Source organism: Lynx canadensis, chromosome B1 (genome assembly GCF_007474595.2).
Source record: "Lynx canadensis isolate LIC74 chromosome B1, mLynCan4.pri.v2, whole genome shotgun sequence".
Taxonomy (NCBI): domain Eukaryota; kingdom Metazoa; phylum Chordata; class Mammalia; order Carnivora; family Felidae; genus Lynx; species Lynx canadensis.
Window position 1 is genome coordinate 123,709,251 of NC_044306.2, and position 20,275 is coordinate 123,729,525.

Consider the following 20,275-nt stretch of genomic DNA (forward strand, 5'->3'; position numbering starts at 1 on the left):
AAAAAAAACCTCAATTTTCCTGGTTACAGCTATGAAGATTCATCCCAAATATCATTGAGTGCTTTTTAAAAGATACTTGTATAATTCAAATATTATGGTTGCCTAGAGTTATGACTTTAAAGCTTACTGATTCTAGTTAACAGCTGAACACAAAGGGGGTAAAACTTACCTAACATTTTCATCCCTCATATTCAGAATTAGATAATAAGCTTTCTAATGACACCAAAGAGCATTTCTGTTTGAAATCTTCACATGCAGGGTTTCTCAGAACACTTCACACTAATGCTTATATTTAAGAGCTGCATTTTGGTCCAAGTCAAAATCATTTCACAACCAAAAAACTTTGTCTACATCTCCATGGTTATCAGATAATATGCACAAACCATGTTTTATCAAGTTGAAAACACTGAATTATGGACCAGCATTTAATTAGTTTTGCTTTGAGCACAATGAGGTTAGTCTTAGGGTGGATCCCAAGGAGGTAATGGGCTTCCTTCCCAGGAGGGAGAGAAGACATTTTAGCGCATTTCACTCAGACATCATCTTCCTTCTAATTCCTGGCCTTTTTGCTTTTCAGCTATGCTCTAATCCTGACACAGCGATAATTAATGCTATGCCAGGCGGTTCCTCCCATTGTCTCCCACAGAATGCATGTTTAATGGGTAGCAAACGTTTAAATGTGGCCTCTAGAACTAAGATGAAGTAGCAAGATATATGGTATAGTATTGTCTGTAGACTCCCACCTCCTGCCCTGGCAGAGCAGCACGTCACCCAGTTTGGTGGACCTCTGTTATCATAAGGGCACAGCCTTCTGGTCTCGCTGTAGAAAGACTGGTGATTAGAAATGTACTTTGTTTTGCTGCAGATGGGAATTCCTAGTGTATCAATTGATTGCTGGTAGGTGGCCCAGATGATAGCTTCTCTTAAATCTGTAACTTTTGGATGCCTCTGACTTAAGGTTTTCTATATGATGCTTTTCAATAGGGATAGATCCTATAAAAGATATTCTTGGAAGCCAGACAAAAACACCTAAATCTCAATTTCTCTATGTAAATGGGGATTCATCAACAAATACTTAGCACCAACAATGAGCAATTACTGTTCTAGGAGCTGAAAATAGAAGTAAAATATACAAACAAACCAAATGATGCCATAATAGTTTGATATACTATTTATTTATTTAGTTATTAATATGGATAGCCTATTCAACATTACAGATGTTTTTCAAAACCTATAATAAAATATAGTCCACTATCCAGCCCAGAAGAAGACAATAAACAAGATCATTCTTACAGTAAGTGTAGCATAAGCACTCACAATAATCGTTCCTTTTCTGGACATCAAAGGGAACAAAGTTTCTTTACCTCCACTGAGGTTTTAATTTTCTTGAATTATAGCTGTTTCTGAGTCAAAAGTCCAACTTCAATCACTCCATAGATATGTGCAGCATCTCCCATTGGACAGGAAAGAGCTTCTGTCACCCTGGGCAGCCCATTCTACTGTCCTGCAGTCCTTCCATATTGGAGCCCATCATCGTACCTTTCAGCCAGTATTTGTCAAACTTGTGCATGGGGACAAGACAGGTATGTCACAAGGATCTTTTGATTTACAAAGATTGTGTTTCAAAGTTCTAAAAACCCATTTGGTGGTAGTAGTGGCAGTGAAGAATACACTATATTTCGCCAAGAGGGTCTTCTCATCTCTTGGGTCTTGGCGTTGTCACCTTTTCTGATAGCTTTAAGATCTATTGCAGTTCTCTGTGGCAAATGGAGGTGGGACACTCTAACAGCTACTTGGTATGAGGCCATCTGCAGAATGAACTGGACTGGCTACTATGGCTTTTATAACCTGCTTCCTTTCTTTAGTATAGACAAACTTCTTTCTTAATCTTTTATTCTATGTACTGCTACTTCTATTTTCTTAATCATGTTTCCTATGTCCTGCTAGTTCTACTAAGAAGGTTTAAAAGGATTATAACAGGGGAAATGTCTTGCTTTCAAGCTGAATGATGAAAAACAGCCAAGAAAAACCAAAAAACCCCCCAAAAGAACTACCCTCCGATGAACTATACTCAATTTCCTTAGGTGAAAACAAATGCCAAGTGACTTTTAAAGACAAGTGTTGGACGACGCTGATTAATTGATAGAAGAAGTGCTGAGGTCAAACTACATCAGATTCTAAAATATAGAGAAAAAAAAAAAGATGTACTTAGTGTAAAATAGATTCTTCAGCCCCTTAGTTTCATGCTGAAAACCACAAATGTTTTCAATATCAGGCTACTGATGATAGCCAATTAAATATGAAATTTAAAAACCTCAGGGAAGTCTTGCCAAGTTTGTGGCAATTTCAAGAGTCTACATAGTTAAGAAGAAGGAGAAACCATAGGGTAAAGAGTGAGAGCATTGGATTTTATTTAACTCTAGGTACCATGGTTTGACATTAGTAAGTAAGACTAATGAATGAGCAGCCATACAGTTTTTTGGTCACTGTGCTTCCCAAGCACCAAAAAATGGAGCTATTTTTACTATTCAATTCCATCTTTAATAAGCTAGACAGATCCTGCTGCATTCTTGTTTGTTTCTAATTTACCAGTACATTATTATGTAGTTTACCAAGTGTGAGGAGCAAGTCATTATGTAGTACCAAGTTTACATCATCATAGGACTACAACATGCACATTCTACTTAATGTAGCTCAAGCAACAGGAATACAAGAGAACAGTTATGGGGTGGAGACTTGTTTTTGACAAATTCATGTTCACACTAACTATGGGTTTAGAAATCTTATTGGGCAGGTACCTACAGCAGTTCTTCAATTGGTACGGGAACATTACACGCATGCACAAGTGATATGGAAGAAAATGAAGCAGAAGAGGCAGCTGGATGGGAGGACAAGGGAAATCAGAGGTGGGATGATGCTGTGTGTCAGGGAAGGGCGGTTCTCAGCTTTCCACAGTAAGTCTCTGCTCTGTGAGAGAGGCCTGTTGGGCAACACTTTTGTTCTCATGACTGCGAAGTTTGGATACAACATCTAGAAAGGCCAAATCCTGTACTTCCTTGTGTAGAGATTCTGGAAGACAAAAAAACAAGATAACAGAGATGCTTCTGTTAAACTGTTCTAATCTTACTATACAGTCTATCCAATACATATACCCAAAATGTTTATTTAGATAATATTTTGAAAAAACTGTAGTAGCCTAGAAATGCTAAGACACTTTTATTTATTTATTTTTTTTTTATTTTTTTAAAAAAATTTTTTTTTTCAATGTTTATTTATTTTTGGGACAGAGAGAGACAGAGCATGAACGGGGGAGGGGCAGAGAGAGAGGGAAACACAGAATCGGAAGCAGGCTCCAGGCTCTGAGCCATCAGCCCAGAGCCTGACGCGGGGCTCGAACTCGCGGAGCGCGAGATCGTGACCTGGCTGAAGTCGGACGCTTAACCGACTGCGCCACCCAGGCGCCCCGCTAAGACACTTTTAAAGACAAGGTTGGGCACAGCAGTAGCCTAGAAATGTCTTCTTTATAGATGTGTTATAAAAAAATCAAAGGAACTTTACTTGCCATATTTATACATAGATAAATCAAATGTCAAGTTCTATAGTCTAAGTTTGATTAGGGTAATGAGTTAGTATGATCTCAAGTTTCAGCTATATACCCCTTGACTCTATCATCAGTTCAAATATGAAGTCGATGACTTAAAAAAAATCTCAGATCTGTTTCAAATTAATTTTGTGGCAAATGAATAGGTTGTACTTCACATCCCTTCAACAAATTTCTGTGTCAACAGGCTTCCCTTTTTTATTCCTGATCATCCTCTTTCTGGCTTTCTTGCTCTATTTAACCTCAATTACAGGAAAATACAAGGCTCTTCTTAAGACTTTGAGACTGCAAATGAGAAGACTGAGGTCTAGTAAGTTTAATGTAATCAGCATTCCTTAAATTGATATATTTACTTACATTAAGAAGACTTGAGGTCTTATTGTAAATAATGTTTTTAATAGAAATAGAAAAACACATCCTAAAATACAGATGGAATTTCAAAGGACTCTCAATATCTAAAACAATCTCAAAAAAGAACAAAGTTGGAGGTCTCACACTTTCTAATTTAAAACCTGTTATAAATCTATAATAAATCAGTGTGGTGCTGTCTTTATATCATATAGATAGGTTGCCATATACACACCCACACCCCAACAGAATAAAGCAGAGATCCCAGAAATAAACCCTCATATATGTAGTCAAAATATTTTTGACAAAGGTGTCAAGACCATTCAATGATGAAAGGACAGTTTTTTCAACAAATGGTGCTGGTAAAATTGGAGAGCCACAAGCCCTTATATACAAAAGTTAAATTTAAGAACTAAAACTGTTAAGACTTAAAATAGAAAGGGGGATGACCTTGGATATGCATCAAAAAACACAGGCAACAAAAGGAAAAACAGATATACTGGACTTCATCAAAATTAGGAACTTCTGTGTACCAAAGTATACTACCAATAGAGTGAAAAGGCAACCCACAGAATGGAAGAAAACATTTGCAAATGATATATCCAATAAAAGATTAATATCCTAAACATACAAAGAACCTTTTCAACTCAACACAAAATGACCCTATTAAAAAATGGGCAAAGGACTTGAATAGACATGCCCCAAAGAAGAAAAACAAATGGGTAATGAACACATGAAAAGATCCCCAATGTCACTAATTGTTAGGGAAATGCAAATCAAAAGCACAATTTGATACCACCTCAGACTCCTCAGGATGGCTATTATAGAAAAGACAAAACAATAAATGGTAGAATGTAGGGAAATTGAAACCCATGTGCATTGCTTGTAGGAATGTAATATGTTGCAGCCCCTGCGGGTGATGGTTTCCCCCAAAATTAAACTTGGCATTACTGTATGATTTAGCAATTCCATTTCTGTGTATATACCCAAAATAACTAAAAGCAGGGCCTGAAAAAGATATTAGTGCACCAGCGTTTTCATAGTGGCATTTACAATAGCCCAGAGGTGTAAATAACCCAAATGTCCATTGATGGATGAATGAATAAACAAAATGTAATACATGTATACAATGGAAAATTATTCAGCCTTAAGAAGAATGAAATTCTGACACTTGTTACAACATGGGTGAGCTTGGAGACATTATGCTAAGTGAAATAAGCCAGACCAAAAAAAAAAAAAAAAAAAAAACCAAAACACTGCATGATTCTACTTATGTAAGGTACCTAGAGTAATAAAATTCTCAGAGACAGAAGACAGAATGGTAGGTGCCAAAAGCTGGGGGATGGGTGATTGGTGACATGTTTTAACGAGTACTGGGTTTTAGTTTGGGAAAAACAATGGTGGTGATGGTTGTATAACAGTGTGAATGTACTACTCTGCCAATACACTGTACATTTAAAAATGGTTATAATGGTAAACTTTATGTATATAATAATCTCAATAACAGAGTCTCTGCAAGGGAACAAGACATAAAGAACTAGCAAATGGGAATTATAGGACCCAAAACTATAGTACTTGAAATAAAAACTTACTGGATAATTTCGAATCAGAGTGGAGTAGAATGGAGGGGATAAAAGAAATCAGTGAACTTTAACAACAACAGAAATTACCCAATTTGAACAAGAGAGAGAAAAATCTGGGAAAAATTTAATGAAATATTCAGGGGCCTGTGGGATATAACTAAAGATCTCACGTTCTTGCCACTAGAGACCTGGAAGGAAAGGAGAAATAGGGTAGGAATGAAAAAGTACCTGAAGAAATATGGTTAAAAAAACTTTCCAAGTTTAGCAAAAGACATAAGCCTACCATGAAGGTGAGAAAACTTGAAACAGAATAAACCCCCCAAAAAATCCATGCCAAAACACATCATGGTCAAACTTGAATATTAAAGACCCCCCCCCCCCCCCCAAAAAAAAACCCAACCCTTGAAATGACACCTCACCAACAAGGGAAAAAAATAACAGGAAGACTGAATTTTTCTTAAACTATGGAGGCCAGAAGAAAGTGGCACATTTTTCAAGTGTTGAGAGAAAAGAACTGTCAACCCAGAATTCTATACCCAGAGAAAATATTTTTCACAAAAAGGGGAAATGAAGACATTCTAAAATAACAGAAAACAAAGAAAATTTGTCACTAGTAGACCTAACCCAAAATAATGGCTAAAGTAGGTTCTCTAAATAGAAGGAAAATGTTTTTTTAAAAAAGAAAAGGAGGGGCGCCTGGGTGGCGCAGTCGGTTAAGCGTCCGACTTCAGCCAGGTCACGATCTCGCGGTCCGTGAGTTCGAGCCCCGCGTCGGGCTCTGGGCTGATGGCTCAGAGCCTGGAGCATGTTTCCGATTCTGTGTCTCCCTCTCTCTCTGCCCCTCCCCCGTTCATGCTCTGTCTCTCTCTGTCCCAAAAAATAAATAAACGTTGAAAAAAAAAATTAAAAAAAAAAAGAAAAGGAACCTTGGAACATAAAGAAGGAAAACAACACATATAGCAAAGATGTAAATAAATACAACAGACTTTCTTTCTCTTGAGTTTTCTGAATTATATTTGAAGGTTGAAAACAAAAGTTGTAACAATGTCTAAATGCTGTTGTAAATATATAAGAGGAATATCTTAGATAATTATAAATGAGAGAGGGTAATGAAACTAAATGTTCAAGCAATCAACAAGAAGCCATGAATGAGAAACAAACAGAAAATAAAAAAAAAATTAAACTGCAGACATAAGCCATAACATCAGTCATTACATAAATGTAAATGGACTAAATACACAATTAAAAGAGACTAACAGAGTAGATTAAAGCACATAACCTAACAATACACTGTACTTCAAATATAATGATAAAGCAGATGGAAACTAAAAGGGTGGGAAAAGATCCCATGAATGTTATTCAAAAGAAAGTAGAAGTAGCTATATTAATATCAGATAAAGTAGACTTCAAAGCCAAAAAATTGCCAGAGATGGAGAGGAACATTACATAACGATAGAAATGTCAATCCACCAGGAAGACACAGTAATCCTAAAGGTGTGTGTATCTACCAAAAGAGCTAAAAAATATGGGAAGCAAAAATTGACAGAATTAAAAGGAGAAATAGATAAATCCACCATTATTTTTGGAGATTTCAACACCCCTATCTCAACAACAGACAGAACAATTAGAATATCAAAATAATATAGCAAACTCAATTCCACTACCATCAACCAAAAGGATCTGACATTTTATTTTTAAAATTTTTTTTTTTTTTTAACGTTTATTTATTTTTGAGACAGAGAGAGACAGAGCATGAACGGGGGAGGGTCAGAGAGAGGGAGACACAGAATCCGAAACAGGCTCCAGGCTCTGAGCTGTCAGCACAGAGCCCGACGCGGGGCTCGAACTCACGGACCGCGAGATCATGACCTGAGCTGAAGTCGGCCGCTCAACCGACTGAGCCACCCAGGCGCCCCGGATCTGACATTTTAAAGAACACTCCACCCAATAAACAGGATATACATTCTTTTCAGTGTCCATGGAACATATACCAAGATATGCCAATGATTTCTTGACCAAATCCCTTAGCTAATATCATGATACACAAAATCAGAACTTGTTCTTTATATGAAATATTTGAGTTGATGAAACAGGTATTATTTTTTTAACACTGATTTTTGACTATTTGCTATATGATACTTTCATTATAATCTTTTTGAAATATTTTCAAGTAATCCTATATACTCCATAAACTAATTTCTAATGTTCTTAAAATCCAAAGCCACCATTTACAACTATTCTATATTTAATATCAACCATATGTTGATAGATGTAAAATGATAGAAGAAATATTTACCAGATCCCATGAGAGCACAAATCAGGACCATGGAATTGTATTTGATTTCAGGAGCACTTCTCTCATCTGCTAGCAGTCTGTGTAAAATCTGTACAAGTTTAGCACTTTCTAGATCTTTCTCAGCAGTGCCTAGAATATGAAACAAAGTATCAGTTATGACCACTGTTTACGAGCCTGGTGCAATGTGGCTAAACATCGATTCCCTTTCTAGAAACTGACCACATAAAACCCTCCAAAAGGGACTGATTAAATAAAATAACAATGACTGAGAGATAGAATATTAAATTTAGACCTTATTTAAAAAATAGAGTTAAGAATTCAGATATTTCAGGAGTTTAAGCTTAAAATTTAGCTTTACAATATTCCTTTTAATATGAGGCAATTAAAAATCTTTATTTTGGAAAATGTTAAACACATACAAAAGTAGAAAAGAATACATAGTGATACGTTACTTACTATTATGTCCAAACATGTTCATCTAGCTCTAGATTCATTCACCTACTTTCACCCATCCCAAATTATTTTGGAGAAAATCCTAAAAATGATATGGCTTCTTTCATATGTATTTAGGTATGTATCTTTAAGAAATGAAGTCTCTTAGTGCAACTCCTATCAAAATACCAGGAGATTTTCTGTAGAAAATCGCTAAGTTTATACTAAAATTTATATGGAAAGCCACAGGCCCTAGAATCTTGATAAAGAAGTAATAAAGTGGGGGGAATTTTCTACCTGATATTAAGGCTCACTATATAGCACAGTTATCAAAGCAATGTGGTCTTGGTGGAGAGACAGAGAATTTAACAGAGAACCCCAGAAATAGACCCAGAGTGATTTTTGACAAAGGTACGAAATCAATTCAGGGAAGGCAAGATAGCCTCTGCAAGAAACATTGACCTAAACCACACACCCTGTACAGATATTAACTCAAAATGGATTACAGACGTAAGTAGAAAATGTAAAACTATAAAACTTTTGGAATATATAAAAAATTTTCAACTCAATAGTTAAAAATTAGAAAATGAGCAAAAAGGGAGGTGTCATAATGGCAGAGGAGCATGGAAATTCTCTGCTTCTTTCATCCCTGAAATGCAGCTCAATCAGCACCAAACCATTTTGCACACCTAGAAAATTGAGCTGAGGACTAACACAACAATCTGCATAACTAGAGCCACAGAACTCAGCAGGTAAGCAGTGCAGAGAGGTGAACTGGGGGAGAGAGAAGTCATGGAGGGTAGGGAGCTGTTTTTGTTTGCAGAGACAGGGTGAAGACAGGGGGGAGAGTACAGGAAAAGCACTCCCCCCAAAAGCCTCTAGAAAGAAAGAGAAAGAGTGGAAATACCCACAAAGAGCTGAACAATAAAGGGAAAAAGGAGAGGGTTTCAATACCATTAAGACTCTATAAATAGGGGAGCACAGAGTTGGGAACTCCACAGCTTGATACCTGGTGGGGCTCTGGTGGGAAGGATGAATCCCTAGGAGCAGACAGTGAGGTCTAAAGGGTCCTTGGGCCACACGGGAGAAGCAGTTCCCCTGCCAGGAGGACATTTTGTAGAGGCCGTGAAACCTCCCCACAGGCAAAAGTCCCAGTGGACCCCAGATTATAGACAAGTTTGCTGGTGTTGGAAAAAGGATGCTAGGGTGCAGTGAAGCCTGGAGCCAGATATGTGTTATGATTTCCCTTAGTCCCTGGATCGTTGCTGTTACACCATCATGCAAAATTTTTCTGGGGTGGGCTGGCACCCGGACACAGTCTCTGAAGTGGTGTGCTTGTGGGAGCATTTCTGGAGGCAGGCCGGCACCCAGCCATTGCTTGGTGACACCCTCCCCTAGAGGGTCAGAGTGGGTTCAAGCCGCAGGGCCATTAGAAGTGAGGGGTTTGGAAACACAGAAACATCTGAGATAAAATTTGGGAGGGAGGTGCTGCTTGTCAGGCTAATGGCTTGGTGGTGAACAGTGAAGAAGCGGAAGTGGATGGAAGCTGGAGACAAAGGAGGGATGCTTGATAGCCAGTTGGAAAGAGCACAGCTCTGATGCTAGAACCTGGGAAGCTGGGTGATTCCCCTGCACAAGTGTATACACGCATATGCACACCACACCAATCCACCCCAGTAAGCTAAGCAGCTCCACCTAGTGGAGAATGGAGCCGTTACACCAAGCCCCGTCCAATTGTGCCAACCAAGCCCTAGAGGACGACCACAAATTTCTCCCCCTACTTAGTGTATGGACTATAAAATGCTTCACAGTTTGACTTCTAGGGGAAACTAGATGTAATTTCATTCTGTTGACTGGTCCATCTATTCATATTTTGTCTTTTCTTATTCATGGATAGAGAAAGAGAAAAAAATTATTTTTATTTTGTTTTATAAAAAAGATTTTTAAAAATTTTTTGACGATATTTTTATTATTTTTTGTAGTCTACTTCATTTCATTTTGTCCTATGTTATTGTATACATTTTTAAATGTTTTCTTTTTTTCCTTTTCTTTATTTTCCCTTCTCTATTTTACCAAGCTACTTTAACAAACCACACCAAAATACATCTAGGATCTAGCTTCCTTTACTTGATTTGTGTGTATGTTGTTTTTATTCCTTTTCTTCCTCCAAAATGATGAAACAAAGGAATTCACCCCAAAAGAAAGAACACGAAGAAATGACAGCCAGGGACTTAACACAGATACAAGCAAGATGTCTGAACCAGAATTTAGAATCCGGAATACTAGCTGGGGTTGAAAAAAGCATAGAATTGTTTCCTGCGGAGATAAAAGAAGTAAAATCTAGTCAGGACGAGATTAAAAATGCAGTAACTGAGATGCAATCTTGAATGGATGTCACAGTGGCAAGAATGGATGAAGCAGAGCAGCAAACCAGCAATATAGAAGACAAACTTATGGAGAATAATGAAGCAGAAAAAAGAGGGAAATAAGGCAAAAAAGCACACTATAAGAATTAGAGAACTCAGTGATGGATTAAAAAGGAATAACATCCGAATCATAGGGGCCCTAGAAACTGAAGAGAGATAAAAATGCATAGAAGGTTTATGTGAGCAAATCATAGCAGAAAACGTTCCTAACCTGGGGGAAAAAAAGACATCAAAATCTAGGAAGCACAGAGAACTCCCATTAGATTCAACAAAAACGAACCATCAACAAGGCAATCAGAGTCAAATTCATAAAATACACAGACAAGAAAAGAATGATGAAAGCAGCAAGGGGAAAAAACTCCTTAACCCTATATGGGCAGACAGCTCAGGCTTGCAACAGACCTATCAACAGAAACTTGGCAGGTCATAAAGGAATGGCAGGATATATTCAACATGCTGAATCAGAAAATTATGCAGCCAAGAATTCTTTATCCAGCAAGACTGTCATTCAAAATAGAAGGAGAGAGAGTTTCCCAGACAAACAAAAACTAAAGGAGTTTGTGACCACTAAACCAGCCCTGCAAGAAATTTTGAGAGGGACTCTCTGAGGGGAGAAAAGATAAAATAAAACAAAAACGACCAAAAGCAACAACAAAGACTAGAAAGGACCAGAGAATACCACCAGAAACTCCAACTCTAGAGGCAATACAATGGTAATACGTTCATATCTTTCAGTACTCACCCTAAATGTAAAGGGACTAAACACTCCAATAAAAAGAGATAGGGTAATAGAATGGATAAGAAAATAAGATCCATCTATATGCTGTTTATGAGAGACCCATTTTAGACATAAGAACACCTTCAGATTGAAAGTAAGGGGATGGAGAACCATTTATCATGCTAACAGTCATCAAAAGAAAGCTGGAGTACCCATACTTATATCAGACAAATTAGGTTTTAAAATAAAGAGTGTAACTAGAGATGAAGAAGGGCATTATATCATAATTAAGGGATCTACTCACCACGAAGATCTAACAATTGTAAACATTTATGCCCCAACATAAATAAATGGCACCAAAATATATAAATCAACTAATCACAAACATAAAGAAACTCACTGAAATAATACTATAATAGTAGAGGACTACAATACTTCACTTACAACAACGGACAGATCATCTAAGCAGAAAATCAATAAGGAAACAATGACACACTGGACCGGACTTATCCTGAAGCAGCAGAATACACATTCTTCTCTAGAGCACATGGAACATTCTCCAGAATAGATCACATACAGGGACACAAATCAGCCCTCAACAAGTACAAAAAGATCCAGATGATACCATGCATATTTTCAGACCAGAACACTGTGAAACTAGAAATCAATCACAAGAAAAATTTTGGAAAGACCATGAATACTTGGAAACTGAAGAACATCCTACTAAAGAATGAATGAGTTAGCCAAAAAGCTAAAGAGGAAACTAAAAAGTACATGGAAGCCAATGAAAATGATAACACCACAGCCCCAAACTGCAAAGGCAGTCATAAGAGGGAAGTATATGGTAATCCAGGCCTTCCTAAAGAAGGAAGAAAGGTCTCAGATACACAACTTAACCTTGCACCTTGAAGAGCTGGAGAAAGAACAGCAAATAAAACCCCAAGCCAGCAGAAGATGGGAAATAATAAAGATTAGAGCACAAATCAGTGGTATCAAAAAAAAAAAAAAAATAGTCGGACAGATCAATGAAACCAAGAGCTGGTTCTTTGAAAGAATTAACAAAATTGATAACCCCCTAGCCAGTATGATCAAAAAGAAAAAGGAAAGAACCCAAATAAATAAAATCAAGAATGAAAGAGGGAAGATCACAACCAGCACTGCAGAAATACAAATAATAGTAAGAGAGTATTATGAGAAATTATATGCCAATAAATTGGGCAATCTGGAAGAAATGGACAAATTCCTAGAAACATACAAACTACCAAAACTGAAAAAGGAAGAAATAGAAAATTTGAACAGACCCATATCCACTACAGAAATTGAATTAGTAATCAAAAACCTCCCAAAAAACAAGAGTCCAGGGCCAGATGGCTATCCAGGGGAATTTTACTGAACACTTAAAGAGGCGTTAACACCTATTCTTTTGAAGCTGTTCCAAAAAAACAGAAATGGCAGAAAAACTTCCAAACTCATTCTATGAGGCCAGCATTACTTTGATTCTAAAACCAGGTAAAGACCACTCTAGAAAAGAACTACAGATCAATTTCCTTGATGAACATGAATGCAACAATTCTCAACAAGATACTAGCCAATCAGATCCAACAATACATTAAAGGAATCACTCACCATGATCAAGTGGGATTTATACCTGGGATGCAGGGCTGGTTCAATATCCACAAATCACTCAACATCATACATCACATTAATAAAATAAAGGACAAGAACCACCTGATCCTCTCAATAGATTCAGAGAAAGCATTTGACAAAATACAGCATTCTTTCTTGAGAAAAGCCCTCAAGAAAGTAGGGATAGAAGGATCATACCTCAAGACTACATAAGCCATGTATAAAAGACCACTGCTAGTATCATCCTCAATGGCAAAAAATTGAGCATTTCCCCCTAAGATTAGGAACAAGGCAGGGATGTCCACTCTCACCACTATTATTTAACATAGCAATCAGACAACACAAAGGAATAAAAGGCATCCAAATGAACAAGGAGGAAGTCAAACTTTCACTCTTTGTAGACGAAATGATACTCTATATGGAAAACCCAAAAGATTCCACCAAAAACTGCTAGAACTGATCTACGAATCCAGCAAAGTCACAAGATATAAAATCAATGTACAGAAATTGGTTGCTTTACTATACACCAATAATGAAGCAACAGAAAGAGAAATCAAGGAAACGATCCCATTTACAATTGCACCAAAACCCATAAAATACCTAGGAATGAACCTAAGAGGGGAACAATCTATACACTGAAAACTAGAGAAGGCTTATGAAAGAAATTGAAGATGACACAAAAAAATGGAAAAACAAATATTGCTTTTGTTCATGCTCATGGATTGGAAGAACAAATATTGTTTACATGTCGATACTACCCAAAAGCAATCTACAAATTCAAGGCAATCCCTATCAAAATAACACCAGCATTCTTTACAGAGCTAGAACAAACAATCCCAAAACTTGTATGGAACCAGAAAAGACCCCAAATTGCCAAAGCAATCCTGAAAAAGCAAACCAGAGCTGGAGGCATCACAATCCTGGACATCAAGATATATTACAAAGCTGTAATCATCAAGATAGTTTGGTATTGGCACAAAAACAGACATTTAGATCAATGGAAGAGAACAGAGAACCCAGAAATGGACCCACAAACATATGGCCAACTAATCTTTGACAAAGCAGGAAAGAATATCCAATGGAATAAAGACAGTCTCTTCAGCAGTGGTGCTGGGAAAACTGGACAGCAACATGCAGAAGTATGAACCTGGACCACTTTCTTACACCATACACAAAAATAAACTCAAAATGGATGAAAGACCTAAATGTAAGACAGGAAGCCATCAAAATCCTAGAGGAGAAAGGAGACAGAAACCTCTTTGACCTCAGCCAAACTTCTTACTCAACATGTCTCCAGAGGCAAGGGAAACAAAAGCAAAAATGAACTATTAGGACCTCATCAAGACAAAAAGCATCAGCACAGTGAAGGAAACAATCAGCAAAACTAAAAACCAACTACAAATGGGAGAAGGTATTTGTAAATCACTTATCAGATAAAGGGTTAGTATCCAAAATCTATAAAGAACTTATCAAACTCAATACCAAAAAACAAAGGAGTCAGTGAAGAAATGGGCAAAAGACATGAATAGACACTTTTCCAAAGAAGACATCCAGATGGCCAACCTACACATGAAAAAATGCTCAACATCACTCATCACCAGGGAAAATACAAATCAAAATCACAATGAGATACCACCTTACACCTGTCAGAATGGCTAACATTAACAACTTGGGCAACAACAGATGTTGGTGAGGATGCAGAGAAAGAGGATCTCTTTTGCATGTGGGAATACAAACTGGTGTAGCTGCTCTGGAAAACAATATGGAGGTTCCTCAAAAAATTAAAAATAGAACTACCCTACGACCCAGCAATTGTACTAGTAGGTATTTATCCAAAGGATACAGGTGTGCTGTTTTGAAAGAACACATGCACCCCAATGTTTATAGCAGCACTATTGACAATAGCCAAAGTATGGAAAGAGCCCAAATGACCACCGAAAGATGAATGGATAAACAAGATGTGGTATATATATACACAATGGAGTATTACATGGCAATCAAAAAGAATGAAATCTTGCCATTTGCAACAATGTGGATGGAACTAGAGGGTATTATGCTAAGCGAAATAAGTCAGAGTAAGACAAATATCATATAACTTCACTCATATGAGGAATTTAAGATACAAAACAGATGAACATGGGGAAGGGAAGCAAAAATAATATAAAACCAGGGAGGGGGACAAAACATAAGAGACTCTTAAATATAGAGAACAAAATGAGGGATTGTGGGTGGGGTGATGGCTAAATGGGCAAGGGTCATTGTTGGCATGAACACTAGGTGTTACACACAGGGGATGAATCACTGGATTCTATTCCTGAAATCATTATTGCACTATATGCTAATTAAATTGGATGTAAATTAAAAAATAAATTAAAAAAAATGAGCAAAAAATATCCATAGGTATTTCACCAAAGAATGTATACAGATGGCAAATAATGATGAACATCTTTTCATATGCTTTACCATCAGAAAAATGGAAATTAAAACCATAATGAGATACTTTAACTACAGCTATCAGAGTGGTTAAAATAAAAAAGTGTCAACACCAAATATCTGGTGAGGATGTGGAGAGGACTAGATCACCTATATAGTGCTGGCGGGAATGTAGATGGTACAGTCATTCTGGAAAATAGTTTGACAGTTTCATAAAAAATTAAACCTGTAATTACCATATAACCTAGCAATTGCACTCCTAGACATATATACAAAGAAATGGATACAATGCTCACAAAAAATTTACACATGAATATTTATAGTAGTTATTTATTTTTATTTTTTTTTATTTTTTTTTTTCAACGTTTATTTATTTTTGGGACAGAGAGAGACAGAGCATGAACGGGGGAGGGGCAGAGAGAGAGGGAGACACAGAATCGGAAACAGGCTCCAGGCTCTGAGCCATCAGCCCAGAGCCTGACGCGGGGCTCGAACTCCCGGACCGCGAGATCGTGACCTGGCTGAAGTCGGACGCTTAACCGACTGCGCCACCCAGGCGCCCCAGTAGTTATTTATTTTTAAAAGCCCCAAACTGGAATCAGCCCAGATGTTTTTTGACAGGAATGGTTAAACAAATACTGGTATGTACCTACCATCGAACACTATTCAGCAATAAAAAAAATTATTGAGACTCAAACAAATTGGATGACTCTTTAGGAAATTATGGGAGACAATCCCAAATGGTCACATACTACATGATTCTATATATATAACATTTTAGAAATGAAGGGAAGATTAGTGGTTTCTAGGGATTAGAAGCAAGGTGAGGGGTAAGAGTAGGAGGTAGGTGAGTATGGTTATAAGTGGAGGGATCCTTGTGGCATTAAGCCATTCAGTAGCTTGACTGTGGTGGTCGATACACAACCCTACACATCATAAAACTATATAGAACTTAACAAGCGCACACAAACGACTGGGGAAATCTGTGTAGGACTGGTAAATTACATGAATAGTTAAAATATTGTTTATAGTTTTGCAAAATGTTACCATTGGGAGAAACTGGGCAAAGTATACAAGGGATCTCTGTAGTATTTTTTTTTAGTTTTACAAACCTGCATGTGAATTTATAATTAAATAAAAAGAAAAAAAAGACTCTTAAAGGTTGCTTTAATACTACTATCATACAAAAGATTTGTAATTCCTTAATCATATCAAACACCTGTAAGGAAACAAGGCTAGAAAAATATGGTTTTCAAAGTGGGTTGTGTATTAAAAAGTATTATCTTAAGCCCAAGGAGCCTAGAAAACATTAGGTAACAATAAAAAAAGTATGTACTGCCTTTTATATAATTCTACGGTAAGGGGACCAGATTCAGGCAAATGCTCTGCTATCAGGAAGCAATGCAATTACAGCTTGTTTGGAAGATACTGGCACAAAACCAGATTCATCCCAGGCTGGGTGGTCAAGCCTATTCTGAAATTGCCCCATCACTTTAAACCATTTAAAATCATGCCATGAACCCAGTTTGGTATTCAATGTCCTCAATGATTCCCACCTTCATTAATCATAGCTCCTCCAACCTAACCCTCCAAGATGGTTGGACTTCTAGGCTGATTCCACCCAAACCCTGTGTTAAGTCATGACTAATCCAAGACTCAAAATGACCTCCAAAGCTTCTCTAACTATAGGCCAAGTCACTGAGAATAAGCATATGTTTTCTTGAAGTGTTTTATCTTTAAAATTAAGAAAAATTTTACATCCTATTTATACCTATGATTTTTTAAAAACTTTTAAAATTCAAAACTCTTTTAGATGAAAAAATCCAAATCTCTCACACCTAAAATCTGAGTAAATGTGACACTAGAGGAAGATATATGATGTTTATGTTTTGGCCTCTCCCTTAGGATAGGGGTTGGTGGGTCCACTTGCTCTTGTGTAGAATTATGGATATAAGTCATCACTGGGAATTAAGAGGTGATCAGTTAACAGTGTTTATCTAAATGGCTTTGACAGGACAAACCTACTAAGTCTATAGTCCTCCTTTGTGGAAGGCAGCCTCAGGCCTTAACCACAGGCATGTGACTGATTGTCCCCAGCTAACTATATCAGAGATTGGTTCCTGGGACAAAGGTTACTATCCATAAGCTAGATGCCTATGAACTAGCTTCTCAAGAAGAATTCTGACCAAGAGGGATGCTATATACTAGACAGAAATTAACTGATTTAAACTCTGCTTTTGCAGAATTCTGAATGTAAAACACACAGAAGACTGACCCAGAAGGTGAAAATTTAGAATGAGGGCAATACTGTAAAGCAATAGAAACCATGGTGATAGAAGGAGATAAGAGAATCAGTAGTAGAGATGGAAGAGAAGGTCTGGGTCACTGGAAGAGTAGCAGACTCTAAACCCGCTGTTGTATTCTAAATAATGTTTCATTTCTCTGGGAGGCCTTCTGAAAATGTTGTCTGTATTCACTAAGTGCCTATAACTTGAAGTAACATTTAAGAGTCAAACTCTAAAAAAGAGTCAATGATTGGCCTAAAAATGTTACCGAAAGCAAAAGCTGTCGTCGCAATCTACAAAACATGATCTCCTATATTCTTAGCTCTAGGTTGCAGACACACACTAGCAAAAGGCTTCTAGTCAAGGTTTTGTCTGACTTCTATTCCACTCCTGTGCTTCATTTCATCCAAGATAAAAATAGGAGAAAATAAGTTTGACACTGGGGTACTTACCCAATTCTAAAGCTGCTATTAGTGCCAAAGCAACAAGGGCTTCATTCTGCATTATTACATGTTCACTAGTTGCCATGGTAACTAGATGCTTGATGCCACCACTCTGTACAATGGTTTTAATTACATCCTACAATAAATAAATATCAAAGAATTATAAACTTTACTTTTAAACAGAAAGAAACTGCACTATAGTCAGTCAATTCATTGTTAAATTGAGTGGTTTCCTGACAGTGTCCTGTATGAATCATTACATTTAACCATATTTTTTTTTCTTCACAGAAGAAAAGGAAAAAGCTTTTAGCTTTAAATAAATTCATCAAAAGATGACAACTTAAATTACCCAGGTGGAAAAGACCATTGCAGCTCATAGCAAGGAATAGGGAGTCCCAGAAGCTACCAAAGAAATAAAAGTGTGATTGCCCCAAATGTTGCCTTACCACAGGATTAACAAAAGAGAGTAAGACTTGGAATAACAACAACAAAAAAAGTCCTTCCTTTTAAATATTTATTACAGCACCAGGCATTTGTTCCCCAGGTGATCCAGGTAAAGTCTCTTGTTTTTTTAAGCTTTTATGTCTTTGTTGGATCTGACAAAACTGGATTACATGCAAAGGGACTTGAGGAGAACTTACATCAAAATTCTGTCTCCCTCGGGCACCTGGGTGGCTCAGTCGGTTGAACGTCCAACGTTGGCTCAGGTCATGATCTCAAGGTTCGTGGATTCAGGCCCTGCATCAGGTTCTATGCTGACAGCTCAGGGCCTGGAGCCTGCTTTGGATTCTGTGTCTCCCTCCCTCTGCTCCTCCCCCCTTTGTGCTCATGTGCATGCGCTCTCTCAAAAATAAGCATTAAAAAAAAAATTGTTTCCCTTATTTCTCATGGTACCTATAGCTCTGTCCTCTCCAATGGCAAAGGAGACAGTGTGCTCCAGATTGAAAAAAGCCCAGTGCCAACATTGACCAAGGAAATTACAGAACCTCTCTGCATCTTGGTGACTTTTTCTATAATGCTGGAATAATGTGTTATCATATGTTTGTGTGATAATTACACGGTTATTACATAAAAAGAACATATAAGAATATATGGCAAAAGTTAGATTTTTAAAAATGGTCACATTTATTTATTTTTTTGTTTTCATCTCAAAGTTTTGTTGCCTGAAAACTCTTGGCTTAAATATGATTTAGTGCAAAGTCTCAATTAGAGAATTTTTAAAAGTAATTTTCTTGGTTCTTACTACTTTCAGTCATTTGAAGTGCCAGATATTAAATACCCCATCTGCATTAGCTTCAAGAGTATAAAACTACTGTAATTAGAAATATTTTTAAAATTAATCTGTTAAAATATTTGAAAAAGGGTTATTTTTATTTTTTTAATGTTTATTTTTGAGAGAGTGTGTGTGAGCAGGCAAGGGGCAGAGAGAGAGGGAGACACAGAATCTGAAACAGGCTCCAGGCTCTGAGCTGTCAGCACAGAGCCTGATGTGGGGCTCGAACTCACAAACCGTGAGATCATGGCCTGAGCCAAAGTCAGACGCTTAACCGATTGAGCCACCCAGGCACCCTGAAAAAGGTTTTTTTTTTTTTTAATGGTTCCACCTTATATAAATTCTTAAGAAAACTATCTGTAATGTCTTTGCTTTGAGCCCAAACAACATTTAGAGATCAAACAATCTAAACTGATGGGGTCCTAGTACTGAGATTTTATGGTAGTTGTGTTCTAGCATCCAACAAGCTTTTTCTCATCAACCTCTTTTAGTAAGTGAAAAACGATCTTTTAAAGTCTCTTCTAATGAAAAGAAAGCCTCTCAACACACTGCTTACTGAGTGGGCACTTTATTGAAACAGATATAAAATTCTTAAAATTAGTGAAGAATTTTATAAAAATCACAAAGGAATTTATTGAGTAAAGAAGACCACAAGAGATTCATAGACACACATGCAGTCACCTAATGAAGGTTCCTGGCCTATTATTTCATCCTTTATTTTGTGATTCACCCTGGAAAGTCTACTGTAGTAGAAGGGGCAGGTCATGAATGAAGAAGGAAACTGTATATCAGAAGCAAATAGCTCCCCCGA

At 37.2% G+C, this 20,275-nt stretch overlaps 1 protein-coding gene across 5 annotated transcripts in view; it reads right to left on the reverse strand.

Moving 5' to 3' along the window:
* Nucleotides 1-1,156: 1,156 nt before the first annotated feature.
* The window catches only part of RAP1GDS1 (Rap1 GTPase-GDP dissociation stimulator 1), a 179,035-nt gene continuing 159,916 nt past the window's right edge, over nucleotides 1,157-20,275 (reverse strand). For all 5 annotated transcript variants that reach the window (XM_030313403.2, XM_030313402.2, XM_030313401.1 and 2 more), the window contains 3 exons: nucleotides 18,201-18,327; nucleotides 7,829-7,957; nucleotides 1,157-3,069 (listed from right to left, as the gene is read on the reverse strand). In XM_030313403.2, coding sequence (XP_030169263.1) covers nucleotides 2,942-3,069; nucleotides 7,829-7,957; nucleotides 18,201-18,327 — 384 coding nt within the window. In that variant the 3' untranslated portion in view covers nucleotides 1,157-2,941. The remainder of the gene's footprint in view (nucleotides 3,070-7,828; nucleotides 7,958-18,200; nucleotides 18,328-20,275) is intronic.